At 37.7% G+C, this 26,073-nt stretch overlaps 1 protein-coding gene across 1 annotated transcript in view; it reads right to left on the reverse strand.

The window, feature by feature from the left end:
• The window catches only part of LOC124153999, a 101,084-nt gene that overhangs the window by 45,624 nt on the left and 29,387 nt on the right, over positions 1-26,073 (reverse strand). Inside the window, exon 2 of the mRNA XM_046527466.1 lies at positions 11,418-11,553. Coding sequence (XP_046383422.1) covers positions 11,418-11,553 — 136 coding nt within the window. The remainder of the gene's footprint in view (positions 1-11,417; positions 11,554-26,073) is intronic.

Genomic DNA, 26,073 nt, shown 5'->3' on the forward strand with positions numbered 1-26,073 from the left:
TAGGTGCATATATTATTAACCATGGCCTAAATAGTGTTTTATTTATTAAGAGTTAATTATATCCATGCAGACAAGCGGCTGTGGCCGTCACCTGCTTTCCAATCGTGGCCTGGACACCCGATGGGTGGATTCGAAATTAAATGAAGCCCTGTATCGTTGGCTTGACCTTCTAGAGTTGACATTGATCTCAGCCATCTATACCTTGAATTATCCCCGGCCTTCGAGGCATATTGTGTTTGTCACCTATTTGAACCTATAATGCACCATATTTTTGCATCAAAATCAGTATGAATGTGTGATGAAGCCAATGATTCCTATCACAATACCCGAAGCAGTAGCTATCTACTAGTGGAAATTATGTTCTGAATGTTCCTACATTGCTTTAAAATGAAACTACATGTTCCATCTTTGAGATTTGAGATTGTTCTTTGAGATTTTCAACTGAAAATCAATACATATAGAGTAGTGGGGTAGCCGGGAATTTTTTTCGAGGGGAAGGGTCCAAAATAAGGGGGGAAAATAAAAAATAACAGGGTACTCATTACTTATAAAATTTCCCGGGGCAAGATATTTTTTGTAAGTCGGAATCCCTGTTCCATTTATTTTGTTCGAGGTGTCCCTTTCCCGTTCTTACCATCTAATTTTCCCTCGACGATTGTCTTCCTCAGGTTATCATGCCTCAATGTATGGACCAAGGAAGGAGGCTTACTTTCTCTTCTACTCTTCCTTATATATCCTCTTTACATTTTGGAAACTACTGGGAAAGTGCCTTTCTTAATTTTATGTTGAATGTTTTCGGTTTTCGGTTCTGACACATGTATTTTGAGTTAGAATGATTGGAATTCGATCGAATAGTTCAAGATTTAGCTGAGCAGTGGGCTCGAAAAAGTGATATAAACGGATAGGAACATAAGCGGTGAAGAGCTCAACATTGTGGTGCAAGAGGCGAAGTTGCTACGTGAAATTGGAAGGGACAAGAATAGAGGAGGAAGAATACATAGTGAATGGGTAGGTAGCCAAGTTTTCTTGAAATCAGCCTTTCACCCTGTTAAATTATTCTTCCGATTATGACCTTTTTACTTAATTCAGTTGGAGGTAATCATAATATCTACTTGGAAAACTCTCGAAATAAAGGCCAAGCTAGTAGTTTCCTAGGTCAGCCTCTTTTATGTCCTTTTAAAACTAATCTATTTTTAATCTGGTCGTACTAATTCTACTTTAATATCCTTGGTTCAAACTTGTATTCCTTCAATCGAAATTATTCTGACACCATTTTATTCTCCAAAAGAATTCCTTGGAGTTATTTAATCCCTCAAGAAAATTATGTCATGGGCGCTAACAATGTTGACGGTTATCAGTTGCACTGCTTACATCCTAGTTCTTGTTGCGCGAAAATATATGGGATAGAGTCGCTGGCTCTGAAAAGCTGATCGATCGTCGACAAACCTACCCTCTAATTTTACAGTTTTATATCCAATGAGGTATTGAATGTGAAAAATCCAGTGCACTGTTCGCACAAAATTTCATCCATTTAAAAAACTTAAGGTTTTAAACGAGCTAGTAGCTTTACCAGCAGCAAAAGTCTTTCGCCTTTCAATTGTAAAGCATTGCTCAACTAAAGTCCATTGAATAGCTTAAAAATGGTAGTTATATTACTGCCTCTGGCTGCGGAGTAACTACCTCAATTTCAATTTATATTTGTATCTAATTTTAATCTTAATAAAATTCCTAGTCCGCTTAGAAGTTATAAGTTGTAGTAAGCAGTTTAGAGTTTTAGTTCCTCAAATTATCGGTTTCTTTAAATACCGTGAAATATATTCCATATGAGTCATGCAGCCCAAGTAACAGGAAATAAATTCCTTTCGCTCTTATAATCATACTTATGACGACTGTTGAATGTCAAAATTCGACTTGAAAGGTAAAAGGGTCGGTAATATGTCTTTTTCACCTTCATATGTTTTTATTCCCATTTTAAATTGCGCTATTTCGCTTAATGGACTCGCAATTGGACCTAAGCTCTCTCCAGGAAATAGTCACATTCAAAATGACCCACCCAACTTTACTTTCCAAGGACCTAAAAACCATCTCTCGTTATCAATGGGTGCGGTTCAGGGGATAATGGTATGACCATTAGCCATATGTTTGAAATTTTGAATTTTCCCATTTTTGAAATCAATTTTTCGGTATTTCTCTCGTTCATGCAAGTAATAATAACATCTGCACATTAGCAATGCGTTAATTTGAACTTCCACGCCAAATTATTTTGAAATTTTGATGAGAAATGTGCGTAAAAAATCTGTTATCAAGTTTCGGCCTAGGCTTTTGCATCTCATGCCATGCCTTGCCATTTTTCGGGCTCTTCAATTTTTATTACAGATTAACTTGGAATCTTTTCGGTATTTCCTACATTCCTACCTACCGTGAAAATTTCATTTTATAGCATGTGTTATATAGTAGTTTGTGTCGAAAAAAGACAGAATGCTACCGGTAGAGGAACTTAGGTGTCCTTCAAAGGTATGGAATCTTTTCAGGCTTGAGGTGGTGTAAATACGATATATCCATGATAAAATATAAACAATAGATGGTGATTTCCTCACTTTAATGCATAACTCCACAACCGACCATGGTTTCGACACTTAATCTCATTTTCGAGGTATCTTGAATTTTTCATGCTTCTTAAGATATATCGAACATTATACCCATAAGGTTTCGTCTAAAGGGTATTCATATTCTAGTCTCGATCATCATTATTATTGGTCTGTATAGCCAGACTAGTTCGTCATAAGATCCTTTATAAAAATCTCGGATTATTAAAAGTGATTTCCTAAAAATCTTGTACCAATTTCCAGAAAACCTCAACCTATTTTTGTGGATCCTAATTGATGGGGTAGTATTAGGAGAATATTTTGAAATTTCATGAAAAAATATGTGCTTCGTTTCTTCAAAAAATTCAAGTTACCTTGAAAATGACAGAGTGCGGAAACCATGATTGGTAGTGGAATTATGCATATAAGTGTTGCAATTACTATTTCTGTATACATATTTTATCATGTTCTCCAAAGATCAAGCTGGTGCTGACGCCGGGTTTCTCTCCACCCGTCCTACGGTCTGCAGTGGAACTTCCGGTCCTGGTAAGTTGTTCTTTTCGCGTACACCACCCAGTGACATTGACCCATACTACTCGATTGAACGTCGTCGTCCATTACTCTTACAGACTCTCCCTCGTTTCTCTTCGGCTAGCATCGCATCGTTTACGGTAACATCATCCCTTCCGCGGAACTCTCATCTACCGTATAGGCGGGAAAGCCTTGAAACCATTGACCGTATTTAAATCGGCTCTTTTCAAGGCTATCGAGGGAAATAAGGTCGCATTACCATGTCCACGAGGTCTCCGACTTAGTATGCAAGAAAAGCGTTCGGTTACATACAGGTAGTTACGATGTGACTGGGTGTACGTACTTGGGTGTGTTCAGTCCAGTGAACTGAGGCTCATTTGTATTTTTATCTACGTCATATGCGTGGTAATGGAGTTTACATCAATTCATGCTGATTGATTCATTGTATTGCAATTCAAAGATTGGTATACTGCAGACTTCCATTTTATCATATCCTATGCCAGTTTATTTTAGCCTTAAGGCCTGGTTACACGATACATTAACTCCTACATGTTAATGTCTAAATGTATGAACGCGAGAATGAACGCCAGAATGCACCGTGTAACTACCCAACTTGTGCGAATGCAAGCACAGAAAATCGAACCTGTTCTAATTTTATTCATGTATTCGTACATGTTCCGTTCTGGTCCACCAAAATCATTCACGCAAACGTACATTTACTTGTACGTGCTAATGTACCGGTTCCCCAGGCCTTAATAAGGTGATAAGGGAGATAATTTTAAGCATTTTTTAAATCATAAACATGGAGTCACAGCTCATTAGTTACTGAGCTAAGTCAGCGCAACCATTTTTTGGGTGTACTTTGCAGTTACCACGTACACTGTTTTTCTTGAGCGTCCAGCCTTTTCGGTATTTTATTCAATACTCTTGATTTTTAAGAATATATAGAAAAGATTTTAAGAACATTTGCCGGCATCGCTAGCGGCGGGGTAAAGTCCTCGCCTACCAAACAAGAGGTCGCGGATTCGAATCGCGCCTGGGTAGATTTATTCTATGCAGGGCATGGTTGTTCGTATACATATCATTCTAAAATTTGTTGAATACTCCAATGTGAAATGGCCAAAAAGAGCTGTTTTCAGTGGTTAGGGAATAAGATAAGGTAAGATAAAGATAGGAATATTAAATAGAATTGAATAAAAATGTTCGATTGTAATAGGGTAGTTTCCTTCATCAAAGAAAACGAAAGGCATTGATTGCGATTCGTTACCCACCATTAGCATATTCATAATATAAAAATTATTTGGTTTTAGAAATACCGGTTTAGACGAATGGCAAGGGTCAAATTTTATCCTCATTTGAAAAAGGCCAGATTGGCGCCCATGCGATTCCACTCCACGTGACCTCACAGGGACCTAGTTTCTATACGAATAGATAGGAGTTATACATCGTCTGAGGTTACCAATGCATGCATGAGGCACAGAGCTCAGGGAAACATGTCTTAATAATCACCTATTAAAACTGGCTAAGGTCGGAAAGTTTTCTTCGTTTGATAAGGTATTAATAAACCTTTTTTAAGCCATGCGCTACCAGCCAGCAAGGTACTCAGCTACCCGCTAGCATCCTGCGTCCTATCAGAGCTCAGAGCCTCGATCAAGGTCACTTCACAAGGCAGGAGGGGGAACCAGAAATGCGTCGCACGGACTTTTTCCCATCATTCCTACTTAGCCGTCGCGTTTCGCGCGCTTGAAAATTTTCACTTTTCATTTAATCGCGAAAAATGGATATCGTCATTGAAAAATCTAAAAGCGTGAAATACGTACTCCAGGAGTAATAATCTTTCGATTTAGGCAATAAAAAAATAATAGGAAACCACCCTATTGTCTGAAAAATCTTTGAGCTTAATGAAACGAGAGCTTTGAGCGGTTGTCAACTATATGATCGCGGAATCTCATCCGTTTTGAGGTTAATTGTTTCAGGCAAATATAAAAGCACATTTTCGTCCAACCTTAATTACTTTATGCCCTTAAAAATCAGTATTAAATAAAATGTCAGAAAGACTGGATACTCAAGAAAATCAGTTTTTATCGTAACTGCAAAGTGTACCCAAAAAAATGTTTACGTTGCCATAGATAAGTAAGTAAGGAGTTGTGACCCCGTGTTCATGGACAGTAAAATGCTTAGAAACGTCTCCCCTACCACCTCCTGAACTATTTCAGATTCCTCCTTAAACACCACGTACAGTGTACATACCTCCTAGTCTCTAGATCCATCCGTCCATTTCAATTCAATTAATGCCTATTCCATTGTGATGCATGCATTACTGCTCTGAAATACACGGCGTTTGCTGAGTTGACGGGAATGAAATCGACCTTACTGCAGGAAAGTGTCCAGGATGTTCTTTAATGTCACTTTCGAAAAAGTTTGTAGCGGTGTTATTGTCGACAATTTCTCCGCTCACGCGCTCCTGCTGTCTTTTCATCGGCGAAAGTTGTTTTTAAATCACCGCTCATTGTGTATTTGACATGAAAAAAGAATGCTGTCGAAGAATGTCGTTTGCGGCAAAAACTTGTTCACTTCGCGTACAGATTAGTTTAGATCTAATGATAAAAAGTGAAGTTTTAAACAACCAGTCGTATTCTAATTTATGCAGATTCAAGTCGCAGGGGATGGAATTTGTACTGTCGAATTTTTAAAATGAGATGCATTGGCTATGATGTTTATTAGAAAATGTATGAGTGTGAGCATACAAATTGAGGTATTCAAGGTAATTGAGAATGAAACTATTTTTAAAAAATATTTCCCTCGACATACATCAATGGTCATCAATGATAGGTTAATGTATATCTTGAAATATAGTGGTATACAGCAAAGTTAAAGTTAATAATTTTAACTTTGCTTTTTAAGTGTCTTAATTTTGTTTTAGTATTCCACGCACACTAGTTTAGACGGTGCAAACAATATTTATCCCGGTTGTGGTAGGATGTTATAATGCTTGAAATTATAATAAAACATAATTGATTATGATTAAGTATGTCGAAAAGTGGTACGGTGAAGTGTATTGAAGGTGAAAGATGACTACATATTTTGCCCATGTAATTATTTTTCAAGCTTCGAGTGTGGAGAATTCTCAAAGTAGAAGATTTGATTATTATTCCTTGTCTAGTGGCCAGACATTTTTAGAAGCGTAATTTTCATATAAGTTATCACTCCATCATAGGAAGTGTTAGATGTATATGCTATTTACATACAACGCAAGCATTCCATGCACACCAGTTTATTTTTTCTAAGATCGTGGTTTAGACGATATGTATAAACCCTGTGGTTTGTCGAGAAACAATCGCAAGGTATTTTGTCATTATTGATATTATTATGTCATCATACATGCCAAGCTCTGTTTAGTGTTCAAGGATCTATCAAAGGCGGGTTTAAGTTGGATCAAGGTATCTTTTCCCGTATCTTGATTATTTGGTGATCTGATAATAAGCGTTAAGAGGAGGAATAAAAAAATCAATTATTTTTGAATCCAAATTCAATTATATAAATGATTAGCTATATGTTTACTCGAGATAATGGAGTGAGAAAAGGAAACAAAAAATTCAATTATTTTTTGCCGAAATAATTAGCGCTAATTTGATTTGAAATGTAGAGAGTGCATTCAATAATGTCGGATGATATCTGATGGAATTCATCGATGCGTGAAATATTTTTAACAATGCATACTCTTTAAATGTGACCTTCCATTGTTTAGTTGTGTGGTCTGGAGGCGAATTTCTTTTAGATTGAGATCGACCCAAGTTTTAACTCAGTCACGAAAGCCAGCTCTTCGGTTTGTATTGACGAGCAATCGCAGTGCGTCGAGAAATGTGGTTTTTGTACTTGCACATCGGTTATACTCTTTCGAGTCATTAATTTGATAACAATGAAATAGACATTAGAGGTTGAATAATGCTAATCAGAATAACTTAAAGTGAGCATGTTGAGTAACTTCTAAAATTCCGTGCTGTTTGTAAAAGCGGATTCAGCATCAAATTTGGGGGTGGGGGATTGATGACCTGGGTTCTGCGAGTATGGAATACTCTCCGGGAGAGAGTGGCATTTTTACAGTAAGGAGTGCTGCGCTCAGGGCCGGATTTACCCAAAGTTGCACTATAGGCACCTCTCCATTGAGCAAGAGCCCCACCCTCTCCCCGATTTTTATGATAAGGCATAGCCACTCGCATGAAGTAACAGAAGGCGGCCCTTGGACTGCGACGCCCCTAGGCACGTGCCTATTTTGCCTTACGGTAAATCCGGACCTGGCTGCGCTCTACAATAAACACAACATAAACTTCTCTCGCATTTGGGACTTGTAGCCTTGCATTTTCAAATACACTCCCTTTATTCCTTTACAAGAATACAATAACAAACTAAAAATTGAAATTTTTAAAATATAATTTGTGGAGACGGGGGTCATATCTCCTCTTATCCCCCCTAAACCTGCTCCTTGCTATTAGAGACTTTAGTAATTTCTATTCCCGTGTGGGGTATAATTTGAAAGGCGAAAAGTGTCGAAAAGTGAATATTTTTTGGTGGGGTTGCGGGGGCTTTCAAGGGGGATAAGGGGGGATATGGGGTTAGTGGGAGCTACCCCCCCCCACCCCCCCAGAAAACGGGGAGTTGAGGAAAAATGTTACCTAAAATAACATGCCTGAAAATGCATTTTTCATCATTTCGGCACTTAAAATTTAACTTTAAACAGATGCGGTTATTATGCATCAAATCCAGACAAGATTTTAAAATAATTTTTTGATTTCTTAGAGGCTTTGGTAGGAATGCATCCCCTTATCCCCCCATAGTCACACAACTGTTGTGCATTGCATCTCATAATGAAGCTCCAGTTGTACTAGCAATTTGACTGCACGGATGAAACTGATGGACTTAATGTTGAGTTATGAATTCCCGGCGCTTACCAAAGATGCATTCAGTATTCTGTTGCGCTTACAGGCGGGGTAATTTTGAGTACCTGCTTCCTACCATGGAGCGTGAATCACATTTTTTATGGTTATAAATTTTGGCCTTGACTACCTTTGATGACCCTGAGAAGCAAAAGGAACAAAAACATTCATTTCACGCCTTAATTTGCAGTCAAATAAGAAATATCAAGGAAGCACCTCCATTATCCTCACGAATTTCGTTTCCAAATATTTCAGGGTCAAATTTGAAGTTGTGTTTACCGCGTACCAGTTTCATTCTTTTTATACCGTTTCATTTTCCTCCTACCTACCCTATATTTTGCAATCTTTTAACATACGCGTCTCTCATTCGGTAAACGATGACTTTTCTGAGAATTTGGCGTCTTTCAACTCCTTTTTAATTTATATAATTATGGAATCTTGAGGTTTGGATCCTTCAATATAAAAAAAATGTTTACAACGGAAATTTATTTGCCATTTTTAAGGCTTTTATGTAGAAGATGTGAAAAACGCGGATGAACCCTAATAGCTACTGTGGAAATCTCTAGGAGACATCTAAATCTCTTCCGTCTGGAACGATTAAGTACAGGAAGGGACAGGACAGGATGGAAAAATTAATGCTCAAATTACAAGTATTATGTTGCGATCATAGAAATAAAAGAGAATTTGATAGCTTTCAAAGAAAATCAAGTCGGAAAAGTTAGGTAGTATTATGTACAGGAAATTGATTTTGCAATTAACACGAATTTGTAGGACATAGCTCCTTCCCTTACGTCATTCATGCATGATTTAGTTATCTCTGGAAGAATTTCAGCTTGGATTACGAATACTTGATGGCAATTGAAACTGAATCATAACAATTCATAGGGCTTGAGAGAGAGAGAGAGAGGGTCATTAAATGTTGTCTACGGCATTCAAGGTATTCTTTTTATATAATTACCGAGAAATTAGGAAACAGTTCTTCACTTCCGCTGTTTATCTACTCTAATCTGGAATTTAAACATGTGGTCTTGGAATATTTACGATGGATGGATAATTTTTGCTGCACTTTTGGGAGTATTCTTCATTATTCATGAAAAATTCTTCATAGAAATTTCAGAGTATTCCTAGTTTAGAATATTCAGGTATTTCCTAGTTTTTTTTATCGCTGGCGACTATCACAGATTTCTTTTGGTCTCTGTCAACCTTGACCTCTAGTCAAAGAAAGCTTCTACCATCCGGCAGGGCATTGAATAGACGTCAAGTTTAGCATGCAGCGCATGTACGGAATTACTCGAGATCAAAAGGGGGGTATGGACAAAGAAGGCAGGCAAGAATCGAGCAAGCACTCATTGTCCACCACTCGGACGGAAGTGCGATGGGCACTCGAGAGAAAAGACAAAGTGGTGATCTTGAAGTTAAGTGAGACAGTGTCTCTCTCATTGTCTCCTGCTGACAGGTAAGGTTTGGCGGAAAAGGGAGATCGCCCAGATCTTTAACGACTTTTGTGCCAAAATTTTTGCTTCATTTATTTTATAAAATGGTGTGAGTAATTATCAGCATCAATTGTGTAATGAATAATGTTAATTAGTGTCTTGGATTACAGGTCTTTTGGAATTAAATTAAAAATTCTTGGCCAACGTTTCGGTATATTTTTATACTTTCATCAGGGCTTTTTTGCAATGAATATGATTTGTTTATTGTAAACAGTTAATTGTACTCGTTCATTGAGGGAACCGCTCAATGCGGGAAGGAATTGCTCTCAAGAATTTAATAAAACAACAAATTACTTGAGACCAATGCGCAGGTCCCAGGAGTGATGCAGAAGAGGTGAAATGTTCGGCATGAGTTCGTGACATCTTCGAAAGGGTTGAGTGCGTTGAATTTTATTCGTCGAAATAGTTCGAGAAAAACGCGGCGAAAATAATAATTATTATAAAATTAATTATTCTACCGATTAAGATATATTTCCATGAAGTACTTAAGCATTCTAGTAGCCTACCCTTCCTTCCTGAACTTCCGTCTTTAATTCACAATTAGGCCTAGTCCCTTTCATTCTAACTGAAAATACTATCCTCTTCCTTCTTCTCCCTCGTTTACCTAACATTCTACCCTCTAAAACTGTCTTCAACATCCTCTCCCCGCTAAGTACTCCCTCCATCCATATCTCCTGTCTCCCACATATCTCATCGAGAAGCTTTCTCTCCTCACCCACCATGTCCAGCACTTCGTCGTTCCTCCTCCTCCTCTCCGTCAACTTTACTCTCTACTTTCTTCTCCGCAGCCACACCTCAAACGCCTCCAGTCTTCTTTCGTCCTCCTTAAGAGTCAACATTTCTGCCCACTTAAAGCGCAACACTCCAGATCAGACTCATCACTTACCTTTTTTTTTAACTCTTACATAAAGTTCCTCTCATAAGTTCCTTCGTGTTCATGAACCCCTTTTTTCTAGCATAGTTCTCTTCCTGATGTCTTTAATGCTGTAAATAAGGGTATCTTTATTTTTCATGTTCAATAAGAATCGACAACGGTACAAATTCGGTGATCGAGACGATTGACATTTGAAATTTAACAGTGGCGTCCCATCCCGCTGATGACTTTCTTGTACGTGGTGGACTGCTCATTTTCGGAGATGGCATAGAAACGAAAATGTTCCGATGACTGCTAATTTTCGGGTTCTCCAGCCGCGTCTGTCGTTTATGGTTGACAACAGTTTCGGAAGCCATCCTGCTTCCGTCTTCAGGTCGAAGGTGAGAAGTTTTGATTTTTTGCCGTCTTACCGATGAGCACTGACCGATCTCCCCCTGTGCGCTGATTGGTCAGCACTCACTTCCACACGTTGCTGATTGGATAGCCATTGTCTCTGTTAATATTTTGTGTTTTGTTACGAAAGCAGGGTAGCTTTCGAAACTGTTGTCAACCATAAACGACAGACGCGGCTGGAGAACACGAAATTTAGCAGTCATCGTGAACAACACCGCGGAAACCTACGCACGAAAATGTTTCGTTTCGACCCGGAGGAAAAATAAAAGGCCTTGGTATAGTTTCATTCCCTTCAATCATCAAAGAGTTTAGTTTCCACCCGGGACGAAACTTTACTTGCGCACGTGATCTCTCCGGTGCGAAACATTATCTGCGTTTCGTTTCGTACCATAGTTTTATTTTAATTTCGACCCGAAGTAGTTTTGACTCCGATTTCGTTTCGACCCTGAGTTTAGCTCCCCGGGTTTAAATCCATTTCGTTTAATTTCTACATTCCGGTCCCGGGAACGAAACTATTGAAATATTACTGGTTTTGACTTTCGTTTAGTTTCGACTGCGATCCCTGCTCATCTTTTTCTACATAATGTGCATGTAGTCGGATACTTACTGGAGGACTGCACGAAGAATATCACTTTGATGGGCATGAGGTCCTTGTGCTTGAAGTCGTCGGACACACGGCGCATGAACCGCCTTAGCACGTCCATCGGCCCCTTGGCCTCCCCTGACCCCATTGCCACCTTCATCTGCAAAAAAACACAGAAAAAAACCTTTAAAATATTATTACGGAGGCTTCCGTGGTGATTAATTTGATGATTGGTTTCCGGGTTTATTCCGCGTCGACTCATTTTTCAATAGGGAGGACGTCTTTATCTTTATAGGGAGGACCTTAGCTTCATCATTCAAACGGCTCTTCCAACATTGTAATTCAACGACCGCCTGACTAGCCTTATATATAAAGAAATGCAGCTCTCAGATCATTCGGACCCGAAGACGGGAGATGGAACGCGCCCGAAACTGTCGTCCGCCAAAAACATTCGACGCGGAATTAACCCGGAAACCAGAACACCTTTAAATATTATTTCTCTTTTCGAGGATTTAGTATTTGATATAATACTCCTGTGAAATATTCTCCTAGAAAGGTATTTCTCCCTGGCTTTCCACTGTTCAAGGCACATTTTCGCTTTTAACACACATCGTTATTCTTACTATTATTTCTCACTTTTGTCACATCTCCATTAATAACTGAAATTTACAAGCTGAATGAAGTGTCAAAAGTGGATGACAATGAATTAATGGATGTACATTTTCAATAGCTCGTGAATTTGTCAAATTAAAGTTTTCGTGTTTGCTCATAATTTTACAATAATTTCCCAATGCTCACCGCCGAATATAGCGATACGATTCCCACATTTTCACATGATTAGGATGCGGAGTTCTTGGAATTAGCTGGAGCTTGCTGATAAACTTATAATTAGTCGATTTTAATTTGCGTATTATTCCTTGAAGAGTTTTAAAGAAAAATAAGAAAGGAAAGGAATAAAGGTAAGCACAAAATTGTTCATTTTAAGCGTAGATTATATCTGGCAATAATACGTGAGAAAAAATGCATTTCAAGACACAATTTTTCTTGTAGTTGAATGTCATTGCAATTTTCACTGTATGCGGAATGACAATAGTTGAGATATATGATTGTATACAGTTAATATGACAATAGAATAGAGAAAAGTCGTGTTCGTTTTATCGAATGAAATTAATACATCCTCTCTCCCTTGTGCCTACTAGTACCTAATTAGTGGATCAAGTCATTTAAAGGTTAGGAGCGGTAAGTTATTAAGAAATTAGCCCTTGCTTGCATGAGTAAAGAAAGTACCCGGTTTTTTATTCTTAGTTAAAAAAACAAATTACAGTAGGAATGTGTGTATCATCATAGCTCAAATAAACTCAAGTTATCACAAAAATCGCTAAATGATCACAAAGATGTGAATTATTTTATAACCAAGCAAATGTTAGCTGTGACTTTCCATCTCCCGTGTAAATGCTCAAATTAAGGGAGTGGTTGAGAGTTTTCAGTGAAAATCCTTTCCCTAAGTGGATGTATAGAAGCGCTTTTATTTCAATCTCACGTATGCTATAAATCACTATTATTGCTGCAGTTAATGGTTGCTATTTCACCAGTGGTGGCACTTAGGATTCTCCCCCCCCCCGGGAAAATTTTCGTGGGGCCCTCATAAGCTACGTTTGTATAAATGAATCAAAGACTTTCTATTGTATATCAAAACGTACTCATGATTTAATGATTAAGAAAGAGTAGTTTACGGCATCAAAAAAGTTGAGCATTTGTTCAATTCTATCATATTAATAAAATATTTACTCTTTTTGGGGGTTTTAAAATTATTTGAAAAATCACACTATTTATATAATGGAAAATTAAAAATGTATTGAAGAAGTCACCCCTCTCAAACTTTATTTCATTTTTTAATCATTTAGGTCCTCTGAAATATTACAAACCTATAAATAAGTTACTTAGACTGGTTATTATTTTTTTCTTTATCGTTACTGGAGCACCCTTGGGCCGCACCCCGGAGTCTGCGGGACCTTATTGCCTCCGCAAATATATGCAAATCTCTACTATAAATTAAATACTGTAAGAACATGGCCTGATGCAAATTCAAACGCGAAAGTCAAAGTTGAGAAATCTTGAGTGCAAGCAGGTAAGACTTTCTCTAGTTTTTTTTCCTCGATGATTTTCATTCCATGCTTGTTTCAGCTGAGTTTAAAATGCCGAGAGAAGATCTGAAGAAAGTCCGTCTTGTTGCGTTCACAACGACTTCGCCTCGCCAGCGAGTCTGAAAGGAAAAGAAAGACTTCATATGGGAATACCTGGCCGATGTAGGTAGACACGAAGCATCTTGGCCTTCAGTAGCATAATTCATTTCTATTTCCATTATGAAACTTCAGCGGAGGAGTTTAACGAAATTATTTGCCAAGTGAGCCAAAAAATCTTTGATAGACATTCATATCGAAAAAATATCGCTCGCTTCTAGCTATACTTGATCTAATTTGGTCTAAGTTTTACCTCGAGTTGTGATTTTTGGGTTTTTAAGAAGTTCACAGTTATGAGAAATTGCCCCCCGTTGTTTAAATTTCTCACAATATGAATAGTCATGCTTCAAACGATCTTTTCCAATTGTATTCAGCCCGCATTTTAATAACTCATCTCGGTGTAAACCATACTGAACGAATATATTCTGTAGGAATCGAATCGTTTAAAATTTGGTGGAAAGTTTCTGTTTCGATCACTCATGACGATTCGTGATTACAAGGAAACCGTGAGCAATGATGATGTAATTGAAATATCATTTACAGAAATGAATTGTTATTTTATGCTCCCGATTTTGCGGGAATAACTAACTTTTGGGATCTTTTAAGATGTGTAGCATTTGATGAGTCATCATTCCCGCTTTGTTTATGATGGGTTCTTTCTATTATTTTTTCCTATCAACATATTTGAATAAAAAATACACACATATAAACACTTATACACAAATATGTATAAACATTTATGGTCTATTTTGACTTTAGGTAAACTCTTCTATACCACCATGTCTCTATGGTTTACATTATATTCGAGTATGTTATCCCTTTAACCCATTCTTTAGATAAGCCTACCTCAAATCGTGAGTAAATAGCAATAATTATAGTTTGGGAGAACGGCCGTGGAAGGTACGAACAATCGAAAAACACCAAAGGTACTCCAAATATACTCAATTGTGTTATTTAACTCTACATGGAAAATCACCAATAAGTTTTATCAAAAGTTTCAATGCCACCTCATTAATAGGGTCGGATATAGATTGCTTGAGTCACGTGGGTGATGGAACGGCGAACCGCAACGGCTAAACAACTGACGATTGCCATTGTTATTTTCCATCACGGCGTCCCTTTCTTACGCGATGTCAACATCCCCGTCAACATCATCATCGTCGCCAAGGTCTATCTCCTGGTGGGAGAGAGCGGAGGCCATTTCGCGATGAGCGTGGAGGATGATGGTCGCTTCCTGGATTCCATCCGCTGCTGCTGTCGCGGCTTTGATGGAATTACCGCCCGCGGCCCACTCTCCTGGCGTGCCAACTCACTTATTATTTGCTCTTCGTCCTATTCATTTGCGAGCCTTGGCGTTGTCCAAGAGTCTCAACCGCCTATTTTGGTCAAATTCGCCTCACACTGGAAATATACTGGGTGTTTTTCCATTGTTCACTCGTCCCGTAGGCTTTCTCCCAAATCATTATTATCGCTATTTACATACGACGTGAGGTAGGGTTATCAGATTCATGGGTTAAAGCGACAACTTACTGGAATAAAATGTAAGTCATGGAGATGTGGCGATATAGAAAAGATCACCGAAGGTCAAGTGGACGGACTTTTTGTTGGTGACTTCATTATACCGAGAATCACCACTGATTTGTGGAAAATTACGTAGAAACGACCCCTAACTTATGAGGCAGGGGAATGATTAGTTTCTCCAAAAAATGATCACATTTTAAATTTCATGAAATGATTTATTTGAACTTCCATTGCTTTTCATTCTATAATGTACACACCTCCCAGAAGCGTGCTCCTAAACCATTATTATCGCTATTTATAAACAAAGTGAGGTACGCTAATCATAAGTAACAAGTGATGGGGTTAAACGGGCAACTCACTAGAATATAAAGTGAGCCATGGAGATATGGCGATATAGAGTGGGGTTACCGAAGGTCAAATGGACAGATTTTTGATTGGTTACTGCATTATGCGTAGAATGACTGTTAATTTTTCCTTTCATTTTCGGTGGAAAATTACATATAATTAACCCCTGAGGTCTTTACTTATGTGGGCCGGGCAATAACTCGCTTTTCTAAAAAGAAGATGTAGGTATGAAATCTAAAAAAAGATCAATTTAAACGTTCCATGGTTGCCATTGTTCACTCTTCCCGTAGGCTTTCTCACTAACCATTATTGTCGCTATTTACTTACGATGTGAGGTAAGATTATCAAAATTATGGATTAAAGTGACAACTTACTAGAATATGAAGTAAACCATGGAGATGTGGCGATAAAGAAGAGGTTACCCAAGGTCTAATGGAAGGAATTTTAGTTGGTGATTTCATTTTTCCTAGAAACAGCCATTTTTTCATTTCATTTTTGGTGACAATTACAAAGAAATAACCGCTGAGGTCACTGAGAAATCTCAACGTGGGAAATTTCTGCATATAAGGAAATTTATTTTTAAGGTAGGTTTCATTTTTGAAGGGAATTTAAAATATAGTAGAAATCATATTGGTTTTCTTGGTTTTAAATTGTTTGTCATTTATTTTTGGTGCACTTGCTTAGAAAGAATTGTCATAAGAATCCTCCTGAATCCTTTGTGCTACCGTTGCAATGAAAAGTGGACGCACTGGTAATGGATTTCTGGTGCAGCATGTTACGTAGTATTAAAAGTACGATTTGGAGTGAGGTTCGTGCTTCCTGGTAGAAGGTTCCATTTCCTTCACGTTTGGCAATTTCGTGTTTCGCGGGAAAGTCATTTTTGAGGCGGAAATGAGGATAGAAATTGACTCCTTCCTGCCCAGATATAAACTGCTCGAAGAACTACTGATTGGTTTTCAAAAGCTTGTTTTACGGTTCATTTTCAAGTATATTCTATGAGGCTAGATCAGTCATTACTAGACATCACTATTTTCCTTTGTTGTAATTAAGCTCATCGTGCCATATGGAAAATTCTAAATCGGAAAGTTACAATGTATCATTTTGTAAAATTTATTCCTTTAATCATTTTTGAAGCAGCGAGTTATTATTGTTATTACCTTACCGGAAATTGAAAAGGGAAGTTCATTTACGAAAAGTTGGACAGAACTGAGTGATTCGCAAAATAGTTCCATTTAAACCTACCTTAATTGGTAAAGTTATTTTAACTATAGTAATAAGAAATTGTCTATTATTTTCGGGAAATTTCGAAAAAAATATGTCGGTGCAAAAAAATCGTTTGTCTGCGGTAATTTACAATGCCATTAAGATAATGGAATTCACTTAAAAAATGAGATTCATAGATTTTAGCGGTAAAAAAAGTTCATTCAACCGTTAGAAGTGTTTGAAGAAGTTTTAAGCATACTTTTCCAATTATAATATCGGGGAATATATTTAATTTCTTGCACGACTTAGAACGTATACCATGCCATTTAGGAGAGCATAGTATGAAGTAGACACGCAAACCATATGAGAGAGGAAACTAAATGAGATTTGGTTCATAAAACTCTCTGCTTAACGTCATTTTCATCAATCGAAGGAATTAATTCAAGCGGTGAAAACAATTTTGATAAAAATCAAAGGGTGTGCTTTCGATTATCCTTGACTTTAAAAAACAGTGTTCACTTTCATAAACTTTGCACACTATTTTGTGAAAGCTAAAGAAGATCAGTTTTAATGGATAATTTTAATTTTCCGGAATAAAAATATTTCATCTTTTTTTGTTGCATATCGGCTCCTCAAAACTTATATATACCTTTGCCGATGAAATTTTCAGGGTGCATATTGGGTATTATATATTTTAAAGTTGGCGGTATTAAGTTATACCTTGTATCTCAGGGCAAGGGTGGACCCAGGATATTTATCTGGGGTAGGGCACCAGGGTGTGACTGGCAAACAGTCTTCTTATATTAAAAACTACACGAAATAATTACTATGAAAAATGTACTACTAATTTTTAAATAAAAGTTATTAATATGAAAATATTTATAAATTTTATACTAAAATATGAAACTTATTAATATTTGTAGTAAAAATCTCGTCTATATATTAAGCATCTTAGGGGGGCACGTGCCCCCCTAAATCCACCTAAGTATCAGGGTGATTTCCAATCCAGAAACTATGAGAGAATAAATGGGTTGACTGTAGGGAAGTTAGGGTCGTTATTTATTGCGAATAAGTACTTTTAATAGAGCTTCGGATGCTGCTAAAAAGGGTGAAACAAGTAATGCATTCTGGCTCCCCATGAAACCAGTTTTAATCGCGAATTAAAAAGATATTTAGCATTGTTTGGCAGTTGATATTTCTCGGAATAGACTCAAAACAAAGACAATGAACACGAAGAAATTAATGATTCCAACCCTCGTCCTTGAGTGCGGAAGTTAGTGCAGTGAGCCCCATTCAATAATGTTATGATGGGCAATGAGGAACAGGAAATGCCAGATCATTTTCCTCATTACAGTTCCTCGTTGTTTTCCGGCGTAATTGCCCCTAATCAGAAATCTCGGAGAAAAATCCTCCCATCGCTCAACTCTGGGGCGTCAAAATATGCGCGTCTCCACTCCATAGTCTTGTGGGCAACCGAGGTCATCGATGCAACTATCAATGGGATTCGTTAATCATATTATATGATCTTGCAGCGCTCAGCATTACAACAACTCTTTTTACGTAAGGTTGTTATCCTCTAAGAGTCTGTTTACTGCCCACATATTTTATAGAACTGTGGAAACATTCAGTTTTTACTGTTACTGATTGGGTAAAACTTTATCCAGCCATACCCCTATTAAACGGCTATCTCATCGAGCTCCATTTTTCTCACATGAGGCTTCTTGTACTGACTAATCGACTACTGAGATATTTTCTGCATAAAAATTTAGCAAATTAAGTAGCATATTTAAAATAACAGATAGCTGCTAAATATCTCATCTGAGTATTCGTCATAGTATTTGTAGATATGATATTTCCATCAAATCTCGACGTCATTGCTTAGATTAAAAGCGTGAACATATACTCTGAAGTAGTTGAGCTTCATTATATCATTCAAATATTTGTTTTTGTGGTTATACGAGTACTTCAATATTTGGATTTTTTTAGTGTAAATTTTATTATTATTATCTTGTTTTTATATCTATACATTACAAATATTTGCTTAGATTAAGCAGTTAAAAATCTGTGCATATGAAATATTGGAAGATATCTCTAATTGAAAGTAGCAAGATGAAAACGAGAATGAAATGGTTACATAAATCAGTGGAGGTACCGAATAAGCGCCTTTTAAATGCGTGCAAATAGACAAGGAGCGATGTAGAAATATTAGTGGTAATTGTGGAAAGATAAAATAATAACCGACATATTTTGAAAGGGATGGCACCCTTTTAATCTCATTTAATTGGTCTGCTGAATGTAGTTAGACCCTTAGAGGTGGTCTTGACGACGCTGAACTAGCATCATTCAATTCCTCCGATTGTTGCGAATTGCCCAAATCTCCGGGAGGGCGATAATAACGGCCTGGGACCCGAGGTCAGCGGCCGTCCTGATAGATGAGCCCTTGATTGGGGCCGTGTCGTAGGGTACGTGGACACACTAATGTCGCGGAAGGAGGGGAGGCTACTCTAGGGAACCTCCACCGTTCGTGCCCGTGCCTTGATTCGTAGATGACTCTCCGCTGCTGCTTAAACTCGTCTCGTCAATTGAATCCGTGCGACAGGACATGCACTCGAGTGGCAATTCCGTGAGATGGGGTGGACGAATGTGAGTGTGGGGGACCAAGCGACACAGGAAGGTGCCCTGGAGGTGAGGATGACCGATGCTTGCTATGGAATAGTAAGGTGCTCGGATAGATCTCTGTCGGGTTTTAGCCCGGACGATCTAATTGGCAAAGAAGTAGCTAATATTGGTTAATACAGATAAAGTGAAAAAGGATATATACGCTATTATACCACTTAATCACATTTTATGATATCACTAAACTTCTTATTTTGGTAAAATTGAATTTAATTTGTTTATTTATTTTTTGGTTCACGCACAGTGCATTTTGAAAATGTGTCATCTTTTTGTTTTTTTATGCATTGTTTGATGTTCAGTTGAGTCTTCATCGAGTTAGGAAGACTTCATCTTCAGGTTTGAGCCTTTAACTTTGTCCTTTTCAGTACCCTGCCTATAAAATAATGACCTGTAATTGTGACAGACCGATCAGGTTCGCTCTATGCAATAAGGTCAATAATTGATTGCATTACAGTGATCCAACACCCTCTCGTGGGATTAAATCTTTCATTATAAGTTACTAACAACTCTTGAGCAGAGAATATGAGGGAATAAGCTCTACGGCCTTGACAGTAAATGTGTTGATCCAAAAGCCGTAACGAGTGGTGTACTCGTTACAGCTTTTGGAGGAACTCATTTTACATTTAACTCTTGAGAAAGTTTGAGCACCGTCGGATCGCTACCATGCTCTGCTCAATATTGGATATCCTAACCCACTAGCTGGCAGACTTGTACGCAAAAAATAACCAGCTTCGCGTCATTTGTCTTAATTTCGATCATAATCTGTGAACAATTATTCCGATAATGACCTAAAGATGTCGAATCCGGTGGGAAAATGTTAATTAAAGACATGGGCGTGTCCAGCGGGAGGCAGGGAGGGGTCTCTTCTCCCCCCCCCTAGAAGCGAAAATAAATTTAGTTAAAAATAAAAGGTATGAAAAAAATTTCCTTTTGAAGAAAAATGATATTCGTTGAAGTCATGGAACTAAATTAAATACAATTATTTTTTCAAGCAAATAATTATAAAAACTAATAAATTGCTGTCATAATTTCCTTAAAATTTTTGTTTCATTAACCTTTTCTGTGCAAAAAAGTTACGACTTGAACGACCAAAACTTGTTTTGGCCCTCCCCCCCAGTTTTGATTCTGGGTACGCCCATATAATTAAAGATGTGCTTTGGAATGCAGAAAAGCTCTTTTTTACGTGGATCGTTCGTTTACAATCATCACCACGAGTCTTCATATCGGTCAATTGGCGGACGTCACTCTTCCAGTCTGGCAAGCGATGCACAATGCGGCTTTCGGCGGCGCCTCTCATTGACGGAGGTAGTTGGACGGAAGTTGACGTTTGTTGTCGGCCGGAAGGAGATGCGCCGCCCAGCGCTCGTATCGCAACATCGGGTGCAGCAAGCGTGAAGAGACTGCGGCTCCACACGTTAGCTCACCGTGGGTGGAAGAGTGGAAGGCTCCACTTGCATTGCAGTTAGTTATGGATATATCGATTGGCATCAAATTCGAAAATCGATTAAGTTCAACAGATTCAGGCTTCAATTGGTGAAAGTTAGACATATTTAAATAAATTAAAGTTCAGAGCACTTTTCCACGAAATTTTTTTACTGCGTGCAACGCGTTTCGGCTCACTGAGCCATCATCTGGTACAAGATCTTGTACATCTTGAACTAGATGATGGCTCAGTGAGGCGAAACGCATTATACGCAAAAAAAAATTTGTAGAAATGTGCTATGATCTTTTACTTATTCAAATATATTGAAAATCGAGTTTTAATGGTGAAAGATCGAGGAAATCTATAAAGATCGATGGTGTTCGAGTTTCCATCCAAACTCGATTTTTTTACTTCGATCTTGACCATTTCGTTTGATATCAGCAGCGTCATTACCGGTTTATGATAACGCCATACGTCCCGAATTATCGAAGGGTGGAAAAAATTGAAAGGCATAAATGATAAGATGAAATAAAAATTTGTAAATTATCCCCAGATTTATCTAAAAAGCTGTAATTATTTCAAAGTTCAACTGCCTTTTTTAAACTTGGAGATGAATAGCTTATGCTGAAAAATGAGTTTTTTCGTAAAATTACTCTCTTATATATGAAACCTATATCTTACCTTTTTTCGAAATATTGTCGAATACACCACTTTAGGGTCACTGAAAAACGCATGAATTAACGAGACAAACAAAGATAATTACTTCTGAAGGCTATTAATCCTGATTCACTTATTAAAGCATGAAACCATTGGTAACTTACTGAAATGATTGTGGAAAGTTACTCGGGATTTCCACCGGGTCAGGTTCTCCATTACGGCCGACGCGACGTTTCGATGAAAGAGTCGTCCATCTTCATCAGAATATGATGACGATGGACGAATTGACTCGTTCATCAAAGTCTTCCACGATACTATTCGCCGGGAAAGCCTGCGATTATTCTTTAATGAAATGATCTTTTTACAATTGGAGTGAGCTTATTATCAAATTAAAAAAATATCAAATATTGAATTTGGTAGTTTGATGATGGATAAGAAGAAAATTATTTTGGTACATTATACGCGATGCTATATTCATACGAGAACAAGAATTTGAGGCAAGCGCTATATCATTCTTGTCAGTAGTAGCCTAGTAAGTTGGCTACTACGTATTTTTCCTGTGTAATAATAGACCAAAACCTATTGTTAGTATCTGCGATACTCGATAGCAACGTGAGGATATGGAAATTATTGAGGAAAAATGTTACTGCATGGATTTATCAAAACAGGATGCGTGTCATAAGGTCTTATTTTTGAGGAAAAAAATCAGTTCCTGCCTGTTATTTTATAGAATATGGGTGATGCTCCTAAAAATAGTCGTGGTGGGACCCGTCGTGAAGTCAGGGGCATCGCCAATCATTAGACACCGCAGTCTATAGATCATGTTAATTGATCGCGATGCGACATGCGGAAACTCAAGCCCAGCCAATCGTGTGAGCTCCCTCGATAGCGTGACTCGGGCTGCTAACACATCTTTCAGAAACCTCCATTTTCAATGTGCGCTTGAACTCTTCGATGGCAGGGGTCCGTATTGCAGTTGTGCTTCCATTTCCCGCAATCTCAATCAAGAAACGAAGGACTAGGTTTATGATATGGGAAGGCAAGCTAATTCCGTATATATTTTCGTGTTAGACTTTACTGAGCATTAAAAATTAACATAATTTTGTAGTAATAAAAATTAAACATAAATAATTAATAACGGACGTAATTTTGAATAAAAGTAATTATCTCATCATGCTTTAAGCGACAGTTGAGATTGACAATCAAAAATTGTAATTTAACCCCTTTTTTTGGAATCTTTGCATAAATAAAGAAAATGAAGGTAAAATATGCAATTCACCATTAGGATTTAGTTGCAACAGCAATGAAAAAAAATCGGGAAATACCAAGTTTTTTTTTATAGGGGTAGAAGGAGTAAGAATAATTGTAACTTAGGTCATAATGAGTCAAGAGGAATTGCCACTGTGCTGGAAAGTTTCGTTAAAATAAATGTTAAAGAGAAGGATAAGAAACAAAGAAGCCAAAAGAGGAAAAATATTTTAAGTTTTTTTTTTGAAAAAGAAGGCCATACTTATTTTGAGAGGATTAAAATGATTTAAAGGAACATTTTGCTGCAAAAAGAGGGAACATTCATCCCAAGAAGCTCTATGGACAAAATCATTTTCTTAATGAAAAATAGCTGGTTAACATAAAACTATCAGAGCTCCTCCCTCTAATTTGCCTGAAACGCCCTCTCGCCCTACTGTGGAAGTTTATTTTATTCTTGAATCAGGTAGATGGTCAGAAAATTAATGTTAATTAGCAATAAATTCAGTTCTGAGAAAATATCACGTGATGAACAAAATAGCAACTTATGGCTGAGTAATTGTATCAAAATAAGTGGTCTGATAAGATTTTATTTTGTGCATGCCCTCTTTTAAAGTGCATAAGGTCCACTTATGTGGAACAGTAAAAAGGATAAATGTAAAAAAATCTGCGCACACAAGAAATATTAATCATTTCTGTGAAGCAAGGAAGAAATATAGTAAAAAATAAATATTTAGCTTATCAATTGATTATCCATAGCAATTGAAAATACACTTTCATATTTCGGACTGCCTTAATTAATGAGTTCATAGCTAGAATCTGACTTAATTTATTTAAACGGAAACTATTTTATCTTTCATCAATCGAACTTATGAATTCAGTTGAGATTTTGGGTGATTGTGAGGAACCGTAGAGATTCGCGTGGGTCTTCATCTTGATCACAAATATTATTCAAAACAGGATCCTCAAGCTGGCCTGCAAATGTGCACCGCGCATTAAAATGTGTTTACAAAAGCCGCCACTCGTGTCGCTGGCGGACAAAATGATCCGAATTTCACGGGGAGATAAGTTATAATTTGGGGTTTTAACTGAAATTTATATTCATGATGATTGTGATCTATCAAATTCATAACTTTTCAATGCTATTCCTCGCTATTACAAACATTACCCTTCAAAATGTTGGAAACAAAGTCGATCGCAGTACACTCATCACCGCGCCGCGCATATTTTTGAAAACCGATTAAAATGCGAATGTAGTGGCAAAAGAAATCAGCCTTCTATTGCATGAAACTGGGCCTCCTCTGTACAGTCCCATTGGTCTTAATATCAGCCGAACAAACAAGTGAATGAATTAATTCGTGCGAGTGGGTTCGCCTAATTAGTTGCCGCTTCGCCCGCCCACGGCGACGGCGCGCATCGCGAAGGAACGCGCGGTATTGAGGTCGGCGTCCCACATGAATCGGCGACAGTGATTGTGTGCGCGCGTTACGTTATGTCCCGCGGAAGGCGTCGTTGCTTGGAGACGGGAGAGTCATGTGACGATCGCGCAACCGCTCAATTCGATGCTCGACTCCGGTGTCAAAAAGAAAGGGAGTTAGGCTGAAAGTTCTCGCAACTCTCACGTCAGCTCCAATCGAAACGACGAGAATTATAAACATGGAAGACTAAAGGGATAATGCTCGGCTTTTCCACAGGGTGGGATTTTGGGTTTTGGTTCCTCGTATAAAGGAGGCGATTGAAATTAATGTAGAATAGAAGAGCATAAACAGAGACAAAGGCTTCCAACTAATCATACGTGGAACATTATAATCCATCGCTATATACAAAAACAACAACAGAGAAAAAACCAATTAGGGCACTAATTAGAAATGTAGAAAGAATAGAAAAAGAATGCTCAAGCTAATACATAATAGCAAGATGGAAGGGCTCGGAAGAAAAGGTAGACCACGGAAGGGATGGCCACAGGATGTGGAGGATGATTTGAAGGCAATGTGAGTTACAAGGAAATCGTATGGTAAGCAACTATGGGAAATACATTCCAATTTTTGTCTCGTTGGTAAGAGATCAGTTGAACTCAATGCTACAAAAAACCTAATTGAAAAGCTTGGCAACCGTGTACAGAGGCTGAATTTTTTACTAACTTATCTCAAATGCTCCGCCATTGAATCAGATGAAATTTTTTCCTTTACCACTGCATGTTCAATGTATCTTTCTTTTTCACTATTACAGAAATACATATTAAACAAAAAATTATTTTTTTGCATTTTAATATCTACATTTTTGTCACTCGCCGCTCTTGATTTCTCTCTTATTTTAAAGTCGGTGTGTGATAAAAGTTACTTACTGATTGATCCAGACGCCTGCGATATGAGACGGCTACGATTAACTACTGACACGACCAGTGTTCGTTACTTATATTTTTAACAAAATGTTACTTGCTAAATTGAGAAGAGTATTAATCGGTTAGTTCATTTCTCATCTAGTGACCAATGGGATTTTATTGTTTCCTCCAGGATTTACTTGAATGATACCTAGTTTCACGCCTTCCAACCGCAACCGTTGTTCACGCTGAGGTTATTTCTTTGGCAATCTAGGCTTAAATGGAAGTCATTTATTTAACTGCACAATTAGACGTGTTTTATGAGGCGCGAAGTGTTTCACCAACCTAAGTTCCACGGCTAGCGCGACTGATAAACTTTGCTGCAATATTGAGGAAGTAACATGCTTTTTTTCTGGTCATAATTAGATTATATAATGCTTGATGCTTCGAAAATTCCAGGGTCCAGCCTGTGAGGGAAAATAAACCTACAAGACGACTTCTTCGCATGGGATCAAGATTGAAAGGGCAAAATCCGAGATCACAAGAAGGTTCATGGGCCTGATTAACTGAATAATACGATAAAATTTTTTTTCATGTTAGTGGCTTCGATTTGGAAATTTTATTGCATTAAATTTAACACTCATTAGAATAAGGAGTATCAGGATTTTAATGGAATATTTTTATAAGGATTTCATTTTCTAATGCTATATTATTCCCCACAGTAATCCGGAAGCTGGGGTGTCAAAGATGGCTTTAGCTTTTAGTTACTGCTCATCTACTGAGAACCCTCTCATAAATATATTTATTCCGGCGTTACCATATCTTACCTATTCTAATAAGTGTGTTGATGTCACTTAGCCCTGCTTAGTTAGTATACAGGAATATCAGGAAAGATTGAGTGTGACAATCGGTAAAATTTTGATTCCTTCATTCTCACGAAAAATAAAACAGTCTTCGTAAATACTACACCTACTTTTTTTTCAAAAACTAACATGTCTGGAATTTACTCAATGCATTATTTCTTCGTAAGAATGATAGTAAATAGGAGCA

The sequence above is a fragment of the Ischnura elegans genome, chromosome 2 (genome assembly GCF_921293095.1).
Source record: "Ischnura elegans chromosome 2, ioIscEleg1.1, whole genome shotgun sequence".
NCBI classification, from domain to species: Eukaryota; Metazoa; Arthropoda; class Insecta; order Odonata; family Coenagrionidae; genus Ischnura; species Ischnura elegans.